The sequence below is a fragment of the Lissotriton helveticus genome, chromosome 3_1 (genome assembly GCF_964261635.1).
Source record: "Lissotriton helveticus chromosome 3_1, aLisHel1.1, whole genome shotgun sequence".
Lineage (NCBI taxonomy): Eukaryota > Metazoa > Chordata > Amphibia > Caudata > Salamandridae > Lissotriton > Lissotriton helveticus.
The window spans coordinates 743,585,111-743,602,354 of NC_136061.1; the positions used below are offsets into that span (position 1 = coordinate 743,585,111).

General features: G+C 43.0%; 1 protein-coding gene across 4 annotated transcripts in view; it reads right to left on the reverse strand.

Moving 5' to 3' along the window:
* The window catches only part of USP47 (ubiquitin specific peptidase 47), a 1,403,284-nt gene that overhangs the window by 605,218 nt on the left and 780,822 nt on the right, over positions 1–17,244 (reverse strand). For all 4 annotated transcript variants that reach the window (XM_078680933.1, XM_078680934.1, XM_078680932.1 and 1 more), the window contains 2 exons: positions 7,350–7,465; positions 224–343 (listed from right to left, as the gene is read on the reverse strand). In XM_078680933.1, coding sequence (XP_078537059.1) covers positions 224–343; positions 7,350–7,465 — 236 coding nt within the window. The remainder of the gene's footprint in view (positions 1–223; positions 344–7,349; positions 7,466–17,244) is intronic.

Here is a 17,244-nt window from a genome sequence, read left to right on the forward strand (position 1 = left end):
AACACTAGTGTCCGTTCCATACCAGTGTGACAATACACTTGCTGAATTCACAAACCTATTTGTTGCACAGGGAAGGAATTTGTAGAAAAAAAGTTTTCCTAAGCAGCATAAAAACAAAACTGGCCAAATTGATAAGACAATGAGTATTAGCATTGATCCAGTTTATGTAAATTATCATGTTCTTCAATACTAAATAGTTACCGGAAATGTAAACATGACTTACTTTATTACTTCTAAAAAAGCCTTCTGATTTCAGTGTTTTATTAGGCACATTGAGAAGGCGCAGGTCATTGTAGCACCGTTCCAGTACTATGCGCATGTTTTCCACAGGCAGATTAGTGGCCTACAAATATGAAAAAGAGGATATTTTATAAAAATAAGTTAACGAAAATATACTTTCTATATGCAATACTAGTGTTTCACATTCTTCAAAACAGTACTGAGCATATCTGAGTCTCAGGCAGGTGTGGCTGGTGACTATTTACAAACTGTAGGATTTTCTCATGGATTACAGTCATAGGCACAAACCTTACCATTTAGATTTAGATCAGCACTAGAGCGTTCAGATTATTGCAAGAAGAGTTGATACCACCTGTGCGGCTCCCCAGTTTTAGATTCAACAACTAAAAATACAGATTCAGGGTGGCATACCAAAATAGTATATGGTTTACATGGTCAGGTTCTATGAGAAGCTACATCTAAGTTGGTATACACTAGAAAGAACATCAACAGCAGAGAAGTATAAGAGAGACTTTACATTTCTTAAAGAAGATGAAGACTGAGATTCCAAGTCTGGATCACAGACAAGAATATTTATTACTCTCTTTCTTCTTTAATTTTCAGGAGGGAGCATAAGTGATTAAAGCACAAAAACAACTCTTCAGGGACCTGGGACTATATCTCTTGAGCCCAAAGAAGAAACAGCAATATAAAAATTCAGTCAAATCAGACAAAAGCCCTCTGGAAAAAAATGCATTTCTTTTTCTTCACTGTTTAGATAAGTCAGATAAGTGCAAATGTATCTGCATATGTGCAAACATGAAAAACAGTGCTTCAGTGTGCGTTTACCGCGGCCGATATTTCGGCGCTGAGCGGGCGTTCTAAGGAGTGGGCAGGGCCGCGTCGGCCGTTGGACGTTCGCTGCACCAGCCAGGTAGTGCTCGCGGCGGCCGACGGGAGCACGGAAGGGGTTAAATTGCGGCTCACTGAAGTAAGACAGCTAAAAATATACTGGACTCAGTCTGAATTATTATGTACTTGCTGAGGCTCAATTCTCTAAAGTCAATTGCTCAGCCTGAAGGTATAAAAGGCCCCTAAAGTTTTTCCTCCTCCATCAAGTCTTTATGCAGAGTCTCCGAAACAATTACATTTTTATATATAGATGGCTCTCCAGGAAGAGTTGATGCATTTCAAACCCTGTGTAAGGAGTATTGAGCTAAGCTAGATCTTCAACAAGACTGCGGTCGATCTTAAACATGGGTTAGTTTTCTGTTTGGAGGCTATTTGTGGCAACACTTTGAAAAGGAGCGTTTAATGTATTATTCTGTTTCCAGCCACAATTCAGGCAGTCGTATGTTTGAGGACATATCAATAATGAACAAGAATGAGATTCAATTGTCAGAAGTCTTGAGAATGTGTTCAATATCCAACTTTTATACATTTTTCAACACATGATATTTTCCAGTCAGCCCAGCCAACGAGTTCCGTTCCCTTTCCCGTGACAATTGAGCCCTGACACACAAAGGAGGAAGATGATTTAGGAGTTACTATACCACACAAAAAGGGATTTAATCCTTATGAAGATACAGAACGAGGAGGTGATACTTCATGCCATTTAGAAATCACACATGTTTTGAAACCACAACCCTGATGAAGTCGTAGGGGACGAAACCCGTGGTCTGGGCTGACTGGAAAATATCATGTGTTGAAAAATGAATAAAAGTTGGACACTAAACGCATTTTCAGGACTCATGACAACTGAATCTTATTCTTGTTCATTATCAATATGTTCTTCAACATCGGACTGCCTGAATTGTGACTGGAAACAGAATACTACAGTGAACGCTCCATTTCAAATTGTTGTAGTGCATGCTGGTTAGTTATGGCTTCTAGGCAGTGGGGCGATGACAAATAGAGCATAGGATTGCTCATGAAATTCAGTATGATACACTTGTAAAACGTTAGGGTCTACACTGCTACTGCTTATTTTTAGTGCTATGTGTGTTGTTTGTGATTTGCTTACTTAGTTTTGTTGCAAGAGATCGAGGGAGGAAGACTCGGTCCCATGAGCACAAACGCACACAGTATGTGTACTTGTGTTTAATAAGACTCAGGACGTTGCGGCGAGGTGATGACATGGACAAGAAGGAAGAAGCACATCAAAGGTAGGACCTGTGCCTCCGTTAACATATACAGAGGGGGGCACATCTCCACTCAAAGAATGAAACAAAAGTCTAAGAAACCAGTTAATACAACCTCCGTAGTACGCCATCACTTTGTGGTTTGAGAAGAAAAGCACTTCCATCTAGATTTTTGATGGTCTTTTTTTATACCTATAGTCCACAACTTCTTGCATGGGCTTCTTGAGAGTTTTCTTCTACAATTTTCTCACAAGACTCAAGAGACTACACCAGGTTACCAAAATTGCCAAAACAGATGCACAAAAGGGCTAAGGCCCAATTCCTTCTGCAGAAGCTGCTCATAGACAAATAAGCATAGTAACATGAAGCACCCCCCTCCTTCTGAGAGGTCTGACCAACCACAATGTTATGCCTTTAATGTTCCAATTAAATCTCACAAAAACTCATTTAGGCCGGATTTGATAAGGCATGGAAAACCTACATGCAAAATCAATCAACCCTGTTCACCTGTAGGTGCACCAACGTGGAAGTTTTTTCCTTGTCAGAAAAACGTCACTCTAGTTAAGATACCAAGCAAGGCTCTGGATACTACAGGCATAGTTATAATTTTCACAGGTTATTTGGTGGTGTGATTGGCAACGAATCTAATAAACTTGTTCTCGGAGGATGAGTTACAGCAGAGGTCTTAAAACTTTCCTATAATGAGAACCAATACTAATCAATGAAAACAATGCTGCATTTCTATGTAATTCCTGGATTAGGTAAATGAACATAAAAGCCAAGTATTGTAAATTCTGCACCCCCAAAGTTCCCAAGTCCTGTTGCAATGGCCATTTAACAACATTTTTCACAAGAGCCGTACTAAGACAAGTTTACATGTGTGGTCCCTAAGGATCAGTTCCAAGCCATAACTCTGTTTGTGAATCACCTCGGAGTGTCTTCATGGTTTCTTCATCATGCAATATGTGATGCATAGGAAGAAATAAAGCGGAATAAAGAACAAAGAAAGAGAAAAAAAAGCCAAACATGCAACAAAAGAACAGAAACAAGAGGAAAAAAATAAGAAGCAGAGTAAGAACAATATAAAAAGCATAAGCACAGAATAAGACAATCACCGGAAAGAAACAAAGAATGAGAAAGGAAAATTGAGAGAATCAAAATGAAGAGACAAATAAGAAAGGAGGTACGTAGCAGATAAAGAAGGAAGCTGATAAACAAGCATCAAGAAAGAAACCGAAGAGAAACAACTCACTATCGGGAAGGACGACACATGATTAGCCCCATAGCAGGCACAGGCCTTGCTTGTCTTAAGCACGATGATCTCACTGAAGCACTGGCACCGTTGTGAGACCTGAAGGTACCATGGGGATGATGGTCATCAAAAGTGTGTCCCCCTCCATCAATGCTGCTCCCCTCTGCTACACTCTAATTCAGCTTATTGGCTAAGCTGTGGGGATCTTGTTGCCTACTCTCACACTGTCTATTTAAATCCTGCTGGACTTCTCGTGTTTCATGATATATTTGCTTCACACTCTACTTGCTTCACAGTTTGGCACCTTGGCTTTGTGGCACCTGCAGGTGCCCGTCTATATCCGAGATGCATGCCTTAATTCTCAAAGTATCTGACTGTTTAAGACCTCAACCCCCATGGCATTCCTGCAGGAATGACCGTTCTGATACTGGATCTTCTTTCTAGTAAGTATAGTATTGTTTCCTACCTAATTTCTTTAGACTCCCGGATACACACAGAGTACATTAGTGGAAAAAATACTATAAATGACTATAGAGCTATCACAGAATACTGCATGTAGGACTCAGCCGTAATAAATTTAGCCTAGAGTTGGGGCATTCAAGCACAGGAGTGAGAGGGAAGTAGAAAATGTATGGCAAAAATGGCTTGGTGGAAAATCAATATATCATCAAATGCTGAAGTGTTATTTATAAAAGGAAAGGTCAAATAAGACAGCCACCAGTGTAAGCAAGCGGATGTCTCAGTTTAGGAGAAACAAGGATAAGGGTCAACTCCATTACACAAAGTAGCTCTGCTATTTACTACAAGAACCAGAGTGATGGCTCTATTTAGAGATGGCAAGATAATGAGCTCTTAGACTCAAAGAAGTGTTGCCTACACAGAAGCTTCTACTGGTTTGTGACCTTTGAACAGTGTATAAGGGTGCTTAGCGCAGAGGCCTGGGTATAGTTCGGGGAGTTACGCAGAACTCCGCGAAGTGACAAAAAACTATGTGGAGAACTGCAAGTGGCGGAGTGCATTGCGAACTGCAGTATGTGCTGATCTTCCTGCCGCTTTGGTAGAAATTCTAACCGAGCGGCATCTGGCGCTCGCCAACTTACCATTCGCGAGCATGGAAAAAAACTCTGCTGAACTACGCAGAGTGTAGTTTTCTGTACTTTGCGAGCTCAAAGGAGAGCAGCAAACTCCGCAAATTCCACGAATGGAGCGGAGTTCACCTCTCTGGCCTAAGTCCAAGATAACCTTTCCTTTCAAGCTGGAAAACCTTTTGAACTGGTGCTCTTGAAAATAGGTGAAGCAAGACTTATTTTCCTAGTCCTTCAGAGCCTTAAGCATGAGAGAGATATAATCATTTTAGAGTGAGATGTCATGAGAAGATGGTGGTCAGATGGAACATGCAGCAACCTTTATGGTTTGTCACATGCATAGCAGTCTGATTTATGAGTGGATACTTATTGGAAACAAACTGTAAAAAAGAACAAATCACAGAAGATCCATAAAAACAGATTTACCAAGACGACTGCCAATCTATTTTTGATTGTGCATATATTTTGAGAAAAAGAAATTGGATGATAGCATTTCCGAAGGCACCCTTATACACAAACCAGTTTCCTTAAAAAAATCGAAACCAGTAATGCTAATGTAGAGCTTATTTTGGTGAATAGCCTCTTTTGTGAAAAATAGGTAGCTGCTATTTTTTCCCGAAACTGGTACTCCGCCACATCACAGAACCCACATAAGGAACCTTTGTTTCTCGCATTGCTTTGCAACATTTTGTTACCTTTCACAGTTGGTCCGCATACCTGTCCATAGTTTTCTTCCCTCCTTTGCCCAATTGATCAAACTATTTATATTTCTTATGGTATCCTTTTTCCTACTCATCCTTTTTCCCTTTTTACTGTGTTTTTTATTTTGTCAATGGAGAGAGAGCAGTTCCTCGGATTTCTTTGGCATCCTTTACCTACATTTTTGCTTTTTATTTTAATGCTTGTGTGTCTTCTTTTCCTCAATTGTACTTCCTTTTGTCTGCGCTAACCTTTGCCCACATGGGTGCTTATTTCCATTTCTCTTCCTTTTCTGGTGCACTGGGTTTCCTTCTTACTCAGATTGAAATGAAAACAGTGGACGGAAAACTGAAATCTTGGCTTTCACCTTTTTTGCTTTTATTAATTCCTCCATACTATCTGCTAAAGAATTGTTCCTCGGTAGCCGGATCAGGGACTTGATATCAGGAAAGAGACGTTCATTTATCAATCTTAATGGCTTATTTGAAGTTGAGCAAAATAATTTGTTACTGAAAAGAGGTTACAATATAGTGACCTGCCCACATTTATTTCTTCAATTGTGTATTCTCTAGTTATATTTTTCAATGGAATGAGGAACTATAGCAGTTGCATTTCACGTTAGTGTTTCTTTCAGTACCACAAGATGTCAAACCTAATGAGCGACAGTAAAGACAGAAGAAACATTTCAGACACAAAATATGAAAGTTATAAAAGGCTGCATGATGAATCTGCAGAGCATTCTTTAAATGTGCTCGTGGAGCAATTTCCTCATAAGACAGTTCTAATTTTCTTGCCCACTACAATCAAACAATAGCAGACTGTATTTGTTGTCTCAAACAACCAAAAGCTTTCACAACCTAAATGACTGGGTTCCTATATCTTCAAAATCACATCCGGAGGAGAGAGAAGAGGAAGACATAGGTGTGAATCCACTGACCTTCCCAAGAAAAGTCACTCATCAAAGCAAGATTGGGTCCCAAAAAAAAAAGCATTGCTAATTTCAGTCTCAAATAGAATTACAGTATGAGACCCTCATACACTAGAGTATCCTAGTGACACCATCAGCATTCACTAGTGATATGCTTAATCTTTGGGTTAACATTCCAGATACCTAATGTACCGGAATGGGTCTCTATAGACCCATAATGTCGGGTGGAGGCAGCCGGTTCCTGTAGCTAGACAGTCATCAAAGAATCCAGCCTGGTGCTCGCACCTATTTGATCCTCCATGCACTGAATATGTATATACGGCTCAGCAGGACCCTATGGGGCGGAGTGAGCTTCTTCTGAAGGGTTAGTGTACCCTGGAAGATTTGGTAAGGGCTATCTTTCCGTTCAAGATCAGTAAGTGATTTATATATCTGACACAAAACAGTATACAGTTTGTATCTACATTTGGGATCTGCTTGCTGTAAGACCCTGGTGAGTGCACTTGGCTGAAACATGTACAACATTGACTTTCGATGGATGTTAGGGATCGCTAACCCATTCCTATGTACAAATCCACTCCTGTTTTTAATCGTATCCCAACTCCAGTGAATAATAAAATTATCTCCAGCTCCTAGGTCATTTTAATTATTTTTGTTCCAGATCCCCTCCAACACAAGAATAGTAAGGAATGATTTATACTTATGAAGGTGAAGGTATCTGGAATGCTGACCCAATGAAGAACCATATCTCTAATGAACGATGGTAGCGTCTCTAGCGGACACTAGTGGATGTGGGTCTCATAATTCTTTTTGAGAGTGCCACACTTTTTTCGGGTCCCACTCTTGCTTTGATGAGTGGGTGCCTATATACTGCTTAGTTCTGCTATCAATGGATTGCTAGAGTACTTCTTTCCTAGATTTTGAACAAAGTTACTAAAGCCCAAGTAATAACATTCTCTTTGTGTATAGAATTAATTTGTAAGCAAATAGCTTTCAGTAACTCTCCTCATGACTTTCACACTTACCTTGGAAACAAGTTGCTTAAATTCCATCACAGTCTGATTCAAGTACGCTCGTACACTGACAGGAGAAGCTACAGTTTCAGTCTTCAGGTCAACTACATGTACTTTTACCATCACTTCTATGGAGACAAACAAACAAACATTCTAAAGGCCAACAAAAAATTAAATGCACCGTTATTTCAAAAATGAATACAAAACTTGATAGGAGATTAGATACTGCATCATTATCATCATATGTGTGCTCTAATCCATATATTTCTATGTGGTCCCTGAAGAACAAGTTACTTACCTTCGGAATCCCACTTTCTGGTTGAGACACTATCTAGCTGCAGATTCCTCACCTTTTGAATATTCCCTAAGCACCAGACTTGATCCAGAAACTTTTCAGCAGTAACCTTGCATGCCGGAATGTGGCACCTTGTGGCGGGGAACTGATGCGGTTTGTCTCTGGAAATGATGTTCAGTGCCTATATAGGCACCTCTCACTTGCGCACTCAGTTGCTTTCCAGGCTGCCCACAACCCCAGACATAGAGCCACAAAATCAAATTGGTTGACAATGTGAAGATTCGTAGACTTGAGATCTTATTGATGGATATAGTCCAACTGCAGAAGGGGGAGGGTCCGTGAGGGATCTGCAGCTAGTCTCTACCAGAAAGAGTGTTACCAAAGGTAAGTAACTTGTTCTTCTGATGGAGACTTCAGGACGCATATGCCTCACCTTTTGAATAGATAAAAAACCAATACCTATTTGGATGTGGGTCTGTGGCTGGATTCAAACCAGAAAGTCCTGCAGGACTGAGCAGGTAGAAAGCCCTTATCAGCATACCTGACTGTTTAGGCAAACATGCTAAATAAACGTATGGAGGAACGTTAAGTAGCCACATAGCAAATGTCTTGGCAAGGGACTCCGCATGCCTACACAGTATTAGCAGCGTTGACCCTGGTAGAATGAGCATTAAGTCCTTCCAGAGGCTACCTCTTTACCATTGTGTATCAGGTTTGAATGCACAGTACAGCAGCTGCCTCTTCTGTACTGTATTGCCTTTTTTCGCTCCAGCAAACCCCCTAAAAGAGCTCATTGTTTCACCTGTGCTCTTTGGTACAATTTATGGAGATGCCCAGCGATCTCTTGGGGTCTAAGTGATGAAGTCTGTCCTCTCCCTTAGACGAGAATGGGGAGCATAGAATGCCGGCATGGTGATGGTTTGACTGACAAAGAACAGCATCACAACTTTTGGCAGGAAGGATGCCAGTGTCCACAGAACCAGCCTGTCTGAAGTAGGACGTGTAAGACGGAGTGGCACAACAAGCCTGAAGCTCACTCCCATGTTCTGCCAAGGTGATGGCAATGTGGAACACAGTCTTGATAGTAAGGAGCCATAAAGGACAGCTCGAATTGCGTGCACATCAGATAAGTCAGAACCAAATTAAGGTCCCCGTTGACACATGACAAGAGGAAAGGTGGACACCTGTGTTGCAGCTCTTTCTAAAACGGAATCATAACTGGTGGCTTAAATGATGAGGGCTGATTTAGCAACCGTAAGAAGCTTGAAAGGGGTGAAAGATAAACCCTAATTGTGCCCTAAGCAATGCTCTGTCGTGCGTGAGACCGAACAAATAACAGAACGTTAGATTACTTGGCCTGGAAGGGGTTGACCAGTCGTGTTCCACACCAAGCCACAAATCTGTCTTAATGAGAGGCGTATACGGTTTTCATAGAGTGATGCCTGACTGCCAAGATAATATCAACCACCTTGAAAGGAAGGGCGAAGGTGTTCAGCTATCGCAACTCAATCTCTACGCATGAAGGCGGAGACTGTGAAGGACCGAATACAGAACCCTGGCCCTGTTGCTGCAACAGAAGGTAATCACAGAAAGGCAGCCTGATGGGAGAACAAATGCTCAAGCAGAGGGGATCTGGATACGAAACTCTCCATGCCCAATCCGGAGCCATTAAGATGGCCTGGGCCCGGTCTCTCCTGAACTTCTTGAGAACTCTCAGCAGAAGGAGTCACGGTGGATAGGCATACTGGAGCCCAGAGTTCCACTGGAGGCAGAACATATCTCCAAGCAAGAGTCACCTTGGAAACTCCAACGCACAGAACTGCGGACATTGCACATTCTCAGTGATGGTGAATAGATCGAGCAAAGGTTCTACCCATTCGCTTAAGGGATCATGCACCACCTCTGTGCACAGGTGCCATTCGTGATCCACTATGCATCGACTGGCATTGATCTTGAACAGGGGGAAGAGTTCCATCCTTCCTCAGCAACAGAAGTAGCAAGAATAACAACCATGTCCTACTTCTGGCACTGACACCCACTCAAAAGCCCCTTTGGCTAAAAGGGCTTGCACTTCCTCCTGCAAAATAGAGAGATGGTCTTCCATTAGTCACGGAAGGGTCGGTGGAAGGCGTGGCAAGGAAGAGAGAAAGGGCAAGGTGCAAGCTTTGTGAACAATCTGTAGGACCCACCTGTTTGACGTGATCGCTTGTGAACCCAATAAGAATCTGTGGATTCTGCCTCCCACTGGGTGGTTGATTTCCTGCAACGGCCGCTAAAGAGGTTTGGCTGTTGGTCCGCTAGGGGACAGGAGGCTGGGAGAATAACTAGCCTTGCCAGCAAGGGTGGTGAGCACCATGCCCTCTATCGCAATGTCGGGTGATTTCAGGTGAAGAAGGTGAAGCTTGACTCTTCAGCCACGAGGACCAGGAGGCGTCGACGACTACCAGGATCTGGAATCAAGCTGTCCCACGAAGGATGTCGAATGCTGCGGTGTTGGTGCCCGGATTGGACCCAACAAGCCTTGGCAACAGCAACCCACGCAGGAATCAAAGAAATGCTTCGGTGTAGACCAGCAAGGTCTGAGGGACTCACTACACAGTAGAGGGTCAGTGCACATCTGGAGCAACCAGGGAAGCCCAAGGAAAATCAGAGTTACCTTCACAGGGACCCACCAGTCGACGGACCAGGGATCGCAAAGGAGCCTCAAGCGGAAAGGCAAGAAGCGGGCTCACAGAACACTCGTGGAGTGTAGGCCCACAATCTTCGGTGCAGATGGTGCTCGAGGCTTGGACTACAAGTAGCCCAAAGCAGAACTTCAGGAGATGTCGAGAAGTCAATGCACTAGCAAATGTGCATGGTGTCCAGAAGTTCCGGTTCCACGTCACTCACAAGGGCTGCGGTTCTCAGCTTTGATGGGGACTCGGGTCGGCCTCTGAGAAGTCTGGAAATCCTCTTCATGTGTCGCAAATACTTTGGAGTCCAGCATGAGCTTCGGAAATGCAGACCGGCAAGATGCTTTGTTGGTGCCTGCCAAGCAAGGGAGTCACTCCTTGACCCCAAGGGAGATTCTTGCGTCCTCTAGTCTTTGGCAGAGCGTCGAAGTTCCAGGATTCAGTTTCAGAGTTTCGTCCAGGTGTAATCTAAAGTCCTGTTGCCAGGGGTTCCTTACTTTTACTAAAGAAAGGGGTTGGACATACTCTGGGGAACAACCTGTGGGAGGGTCTGGAAAGAGGGGTAGTTACACCCATTTCCTTTGTCCAGTTTCCCAGAACAGCCTCAGAGAATAGATTACGAAACGTGCAGAGGGGTCCTGCTCATGTATGGGCACCCTCTCACACAAAACCAAGGACTCTGCCTTCAGGATTGATAAGGCCTGCCATAGGAGTGACTGATTTATTGGTGTCAGTGCTTTAATGTAGATATACTGACTGACTGATGGTATTTCTAAAGTGCACTAATGCCGAGGCATCTTGGCGCTGAGTAAAGTAACCAGCCAGGTACTGACCGATGCATCATTGAGTGAAAAGCCAAGTCTTAATTTCCTTCCTAAACAGTCTATGGTTAGTGATCTGTCTGAGGTGAAATGGGGCTGAGTTCCATAGCCTTGAGGCCAGATGGGAGAAGCCATTGCCTCCCCAACGTGATCTATTAATCTTAGGAACAGTAACCAGACATTGTGCCGCAGACCTCAGAGAACGACTAGGCTGATAAGAGAATAAAGATTGAAGATCTAAAGCCCCGTCTCCGGCCAGAGGGTAAACACACATTACAACGCATTTTTTACAACGCACTACCATTACAACGGGACTTTTACAACGCAAATACTATTACAACGCATGTATTTACAACGCAGTTTTTTACAACGCAGGTACTTTTACAACGCATACCATTACAACGTAAGTATAAGTAAGTATATAATTATATTTAAAATGTTATATGTTAGTTTTTTTTTTAAAGGGGTATTTTTAGGGTTCAGGGTCATTTTTGGGTTTATGGGTAAAGGGGTATTTTTAGGGTTCAGGGTCATTTTTGGGTTTATGGGTAAAGGGGTATTTTTAGGGTTCAGGGTCAGTTTTGGGTTTTTGGGTAAAGGGGTATTTTTAGGGTTCAGGGTCAGTTTTGGGTTTTTGGGTAAAGGGGTATTTTTAGGGTTCAGGGTCAGTTTTCAGTTTTTGGGTAAAGGGGTATTTTTAGGGTTCAGGGTCAGTTTTCAGTTTTTGGGTAAAGGGGTATTTTTAGGGTTTAGGGTCAGTTTTCGGGTAAAGGGGTATTTTTAGGGTTTAGGGTCAGTTTTCAGTTTTTGGGTAAAGGGGTATTTTTAGGGTTCAGGGTCAGTTTTCAGTTTTTGGGTAAAGGGGTATTTTTAGGGTTTAGGGTCAGTTTTCAGTTTTTGGGTAAAGGGGTATTTTTAGGGTTCAGGGTCAGTTTTCAGTTTTTGGGTAAAGGGGTATTTTTTGGGTTTAGGGTCAGTTTTCAGTTTTTGGGTAAAGGGGTATTTTTAGGGTTCAGGGTCAGTTTTCAGTTTTTGGGTAAAGGGGTATTTTTAGGGTATAGGGTCAGTTTTCAGTTTTTGGGTAAAGGGGTATTTTTAGGGTTTAGGGTCAGTTTTGGGAATTTTAGATAAAGGGGTACAAGAAAAAATAAAATAAAATTAAATATAAATTAAATTAATAAAATTAAATTAATTTAAATTAAATTAAATTAAATACAATTACATTAAATAAAAATAATTTTAAATAATATACAATTAAAATAATTATATATACTTACCAATACTTACGTTGTAATGGTATGCGTTGTAAAGGTACCTGCGTTGTAAAAAACTGCGTTGTAAATACATGCGTTGTAATAGTATTTGCGTTGTAAAAGTCCCGTTGTAATGGTAGGCGTTGTAAAAGTATGCGTTTTAACATCATATATCCCGGCCAGAGCCTTATGAACCAAGCATAATGCTTTAAACTCCACCCGTCGTTGTACAGGACGCCAGTGAAGTTGACTGATAGAGCGGGAGATAGGATGATGCTTGGGCAGCTTGAGAAGTACTCTTGCAGCTGCATTTTGGACTGATTGCAGCTTGGCCATTTGCGCAGTGCCAGCTCCCAGATAAAGGGCATTCCCATAATCGATTCTAGAGAAGATGGTAACAATTATAACTGTCTTCCTGAGGGAGAAGAGGATAACAGCAGGATCTTTCTAAGCCCTTTTAGCATGAAAAATCACGCTGAGGCCACTTGATTAATCTGTGGCCGCCAGGACATGTCTTTGTCAAACACTATGATTCAAAAAGGGGGTGGTGATGGACAGAGTATCTGAATTAAGCAGAACACTCCTACCCAGTCAAAAGATCAGGGCTTGATCCATCACCGTTTTTTAGCTCACTGCACCATCCCAGTTCAGAACCTGGCTACATGCAAATTAGTCTGACCCTGGCCCAGTGCATCATGGGAACAGGGCAGACCAAACTACCAAGCCAATTCTTTACTGGAAAGGAAACAAGCTTCCGGGGACCGGTTTCTGGCATTACAGCCGTCTTCGGCCCGGCTTGCTTGAATCCCGATGGTGCAGTGAGCAAGGGACTCACATCTGAGCATACCCTTCCACACTTGTGGTGGCCAAAACAATTCAAAAAGGGGGTGGTGATGGACAGAGTATCTGAATTAAGCAGAACACTCCTGCCCAGTCAAAAGATCAGGGCTTGATCCATCACCGTTTTTTAGCTCACTGCACCATCCCAGTTCAGAACCTGGCTACATGCAAATTAGTCTGACCCTGGCCCAGTGCATCATGGGAACAGGGCAGACTAAACTATGCCAAGATTCCTAACTTTAGCCACTGGAAGCGGACAGGCCCCCGCTGAACTAGGCCACCAAAGCTGATTCCAGATGGAGGCTTTTTGGCCGAACTCAAGGACTTCTGTTTTTGCAGTGTTCAGCTTTAAAAAGTTCAGATTCATCCAGGACATAACCTTGGACATACACAAGGAGTAATCGGCTGCCTTGGCCTCAATTGAATGAGAAACTGACACTATCAGCTGAGTGTCATCTGCATAAGACACTAGCTTAAGGCCTTGTTCTTGTATTAATTTTGCCAAAGGGGCGACATAAACGTTAAACAAAGTCGGCGACAGAGCAGATCCCTGCGGAACTCCTCCTGGAAGGGTGAATTTTTCTGATTGATAGCCATTCCAGAGGATAACTTGTTCTCTGTCTGACAAGAAGGAGGTGAGAAGATCCAGCGCTATGCCCTTGACACCAGAGTCCCTAAGCCTTTGAATAAGTACCTCATGGTTTACTGTGTCAAAGGCTGCTGTTAGACCCAGCAGGACCAAAGTAACTCTACTTCCCTCGTCCATGCCCTTTCGTATTTCCTCTGCCGCCATTATTAATGCTGTTTCCGTGGAGTGATTTGCACGGAAACCGTGTTGGGTATTGTCGAGCAGGTTATTCATCTCCAGATATGATGATAGCTCAGAGTTCATGGCTTTCTCCAGCAGTTTGGCGGGTAGAGGCAAACAGGAGATGGGGCGATAGTTTTTTTCATCAAGGGGGTCTAATTTTGTCTTTTTTAGCAGCGGGCGAACACAAGCCTTTTTCCAAGCTAACGGAAAGACTCCTGAAATCAGAGCTTGGTTCAGAAGCGGCATTAATAATGCACTGATCTCAGTGGGAGCCAGGTGAAGTACATACGGTGGACAAGGATCAGTGGGGGATCATGACTTGGTTTTTAACAGCAGATCTGCCACCATGTTCTCTTCAAGAGGGGATAATTGTAACAGACCCCCCTGAGTATCGCTAATAATGGGTAACCTATATCTTAGTAAGAGGTGCATGCTCCACCTTACCCAGGCTGCAGTAGCAGTCCTGTGGTGTCAATTTGGAAGGCTTCCCAGGGGTGGCATAATACATGCCACCCCTGTACCTATGTACCTATACGAAAACAATATAAGAGGGACTCACAAGGGTACCCCAGTAACCAAACTGGAGTGTACCTATAGTACATGCAATCAATTCAGAGAGGAAGCAGGTAGGTTGGGGCCCTGAATAGCAGGTTCCCAGCCAAACAGTCAAAAGTCATCATAACACCAGGAAAAAAATGGGGGCAACCATGTAGTCAGATTCCACCTTCCTACACTCGGTAAAGGGAAGAAGTGGCTTGGTAGATGCTTGCCCGGTTGGAGGACATCGTCAAGACATTAGTTTTCATACCCATATCATGGGGAGCTGGAGGTCAAGTACTTTGAATGCTCTACGCATTACCATGACACTTTCTTCTGTGGCTGGACCAAGCAGAGAAAGAGCCATCAATGGGGAGGAATCAAGGCCACTAGCCTCCTTTAAGTCTTCAGACCAGTTTCCCATTTTGGATGGGCTGAGCGAACTCCTCACCCAAGTGACCGTCGTTATCTGAAGCAGTCTAAAAAAGGGAATGCTAAGAAAGTTGTCAAAATTGTATTAATTCGAGGAGGAGGTGGGGGGGGCAAGGAATCAGCGTTTCGAACTGATTCGGCCACGATGCTGGTTGAGGTCATACCAGCATCAGAGAGGGCAATCAGAGAGGCTTCTTCAGGTAGTGAAGTCGGCATCGGAGTGCTTCTAACGCTTAAATGAGGACTTGGATCGTGATGAAGACCGACCTCTGAAGCAGGTCCATCGCGTCTGGGAACCTGACGGGACCATGGACCCAATGCAGGACTTGGAATGGTTCAGATGCTGAATCGTCTTATGCTTGGTGACAAAGTTTCACCTAATGTTCCCTCATGGCTTTTTGGTTCATCGACGAACAGTCGCTAGAAGCCTTGAAGTCCTGGCTCGACTTCAAGCACCATAGGCATACTTGACGGGAATCTGTCACAGACATTTGTTTGCAAAAGTCCCTACAGAGCTTGAAACCTGTCGATTTAGGCAGTGCCATCTCTTGCACACTGTAAAAAAGGTTTTACACAATATTGAGGTAAATGTCTCAGAGAGACGAAAGGGAGCTCCGGATCAACGTCTGGTGGCACAGAAAGAAAGGAACCGATGGCCGTGCTCAGGAGTGCACCTGTCCTAAATAGGCACCGCATGTCATTTCCGGAGCGGAATGGCATCCGTTCAGAGCCGTAAGGGGCACAGAAAGAAAGCAACCGATGGCCGTGCTCAGGAGTGCACCTAAATAGGCACCGCATGTCAATTCCGGAGCGGAATGGCATCCGTTCAGAGCCGTAAGGGGCACAGAAAGAAAGCAACCGATGGCCGTGCTCAGGAGTGCACCTAAATAGGCACCGCATGTCAATTCCGGAGCGGAATGGCATCCGTTCAGAGCCGTAAGGGGCACAGAAAGAAAGCAACCGATGGCCGTGCTCAGGAGTGCACCTAAATAGGCACCGCATGTTATTTTCGGAGCGGAATGGCATCAGTTCAGAGGAGTAAGGGGCCAACTTCCGGCACGCAGAGGTACTGCTGAAAAGATTCAAGATCCAGTTTGACGCCTGGGGAATTTTCAAAAGATGAGTAATCTGCGTAGTCTCTATCATAATACAAGTCTTTTTCAAACAGAGCAGATGGTCTCCCCTTAAAATGCGCACTGAAGGTCAACTTACTCAAGCTTTTCCGACTTTCAAAAAGTTGGAATCAGGAATTCACAGTTAGGTCAGGAGGACACGTTTAAAAGTTTGATGTAAACCATACCACATTTTCTCATCAACTTAGCATATTTTCCCAATATACTAAGCGGTGAGATTCGAGATCAAAGAGTAGATAAATTAAGTAGCTACATTAACTGATTAGTGGAGTTGGTAAACTCGTCAGGGAAACATACAAGAAAAAAAAAAGAAGCGAGCTGCTCTGACGGATTTCTCAAGGGTAGGGGAATAAACGTGCTAGTTGTTTGTCATGAGATGTAGCTTGTAATTATTTTTTGCATAGTTTTTCTTTTTACATTTCCTTAAGGAGCACTGCGATAAAATAGAAGAGTATGAATTGTGATTTGACTGTTAAACGTAGAAAATTAAAGATTTTCTGAACGCTGGATTCATTCTCAAAGCCGGATTCCATCAATAATTTTACCGGTCATACATTTAAGTAGGAGGTGAAAATGACAGTAATAGCTTCTCAATCTAAAGTTCAGAAGAGGAACATAATATTTAACGTGTTTGCACACGCGCTGAGATCTAGAGTAAGAGGATTGAAAATGAGTTTATTTCTTTTGGAACGAGTCTCTTTTCTTAAAATGACGACGAAAGACACCCTGACTCAGAGGGAGACTGCTAATAGACATGTGAGAAAAACATCAGGATCCCACAATTAGTATTTTTGTTTATTGATTTATGAAGCTCCAAAACCCTCAAAGCTGTACTTAAACAGAGCACTTAGCAACACATCTTCGGAAACTTATGTAAACATAGTAGTGGTTGTATTCCTTTCTGCTGTTAGGGGAGCACATTACCATTTGGTTGCCACACAGAAAAATACTTCTTTAAGGCACAAGCCAATCTATATTTTTTCTACTGCAGCACGATGATGTGATGTGAGAGGAGAGTGCCAATTAATTTTCTGCCATTTTTAGGAAGGGCAGTTGCCATAATAAAACATATGGACAAGTTCCAAAGCCTTGGCGAGAACCCCTTTCTTTTCA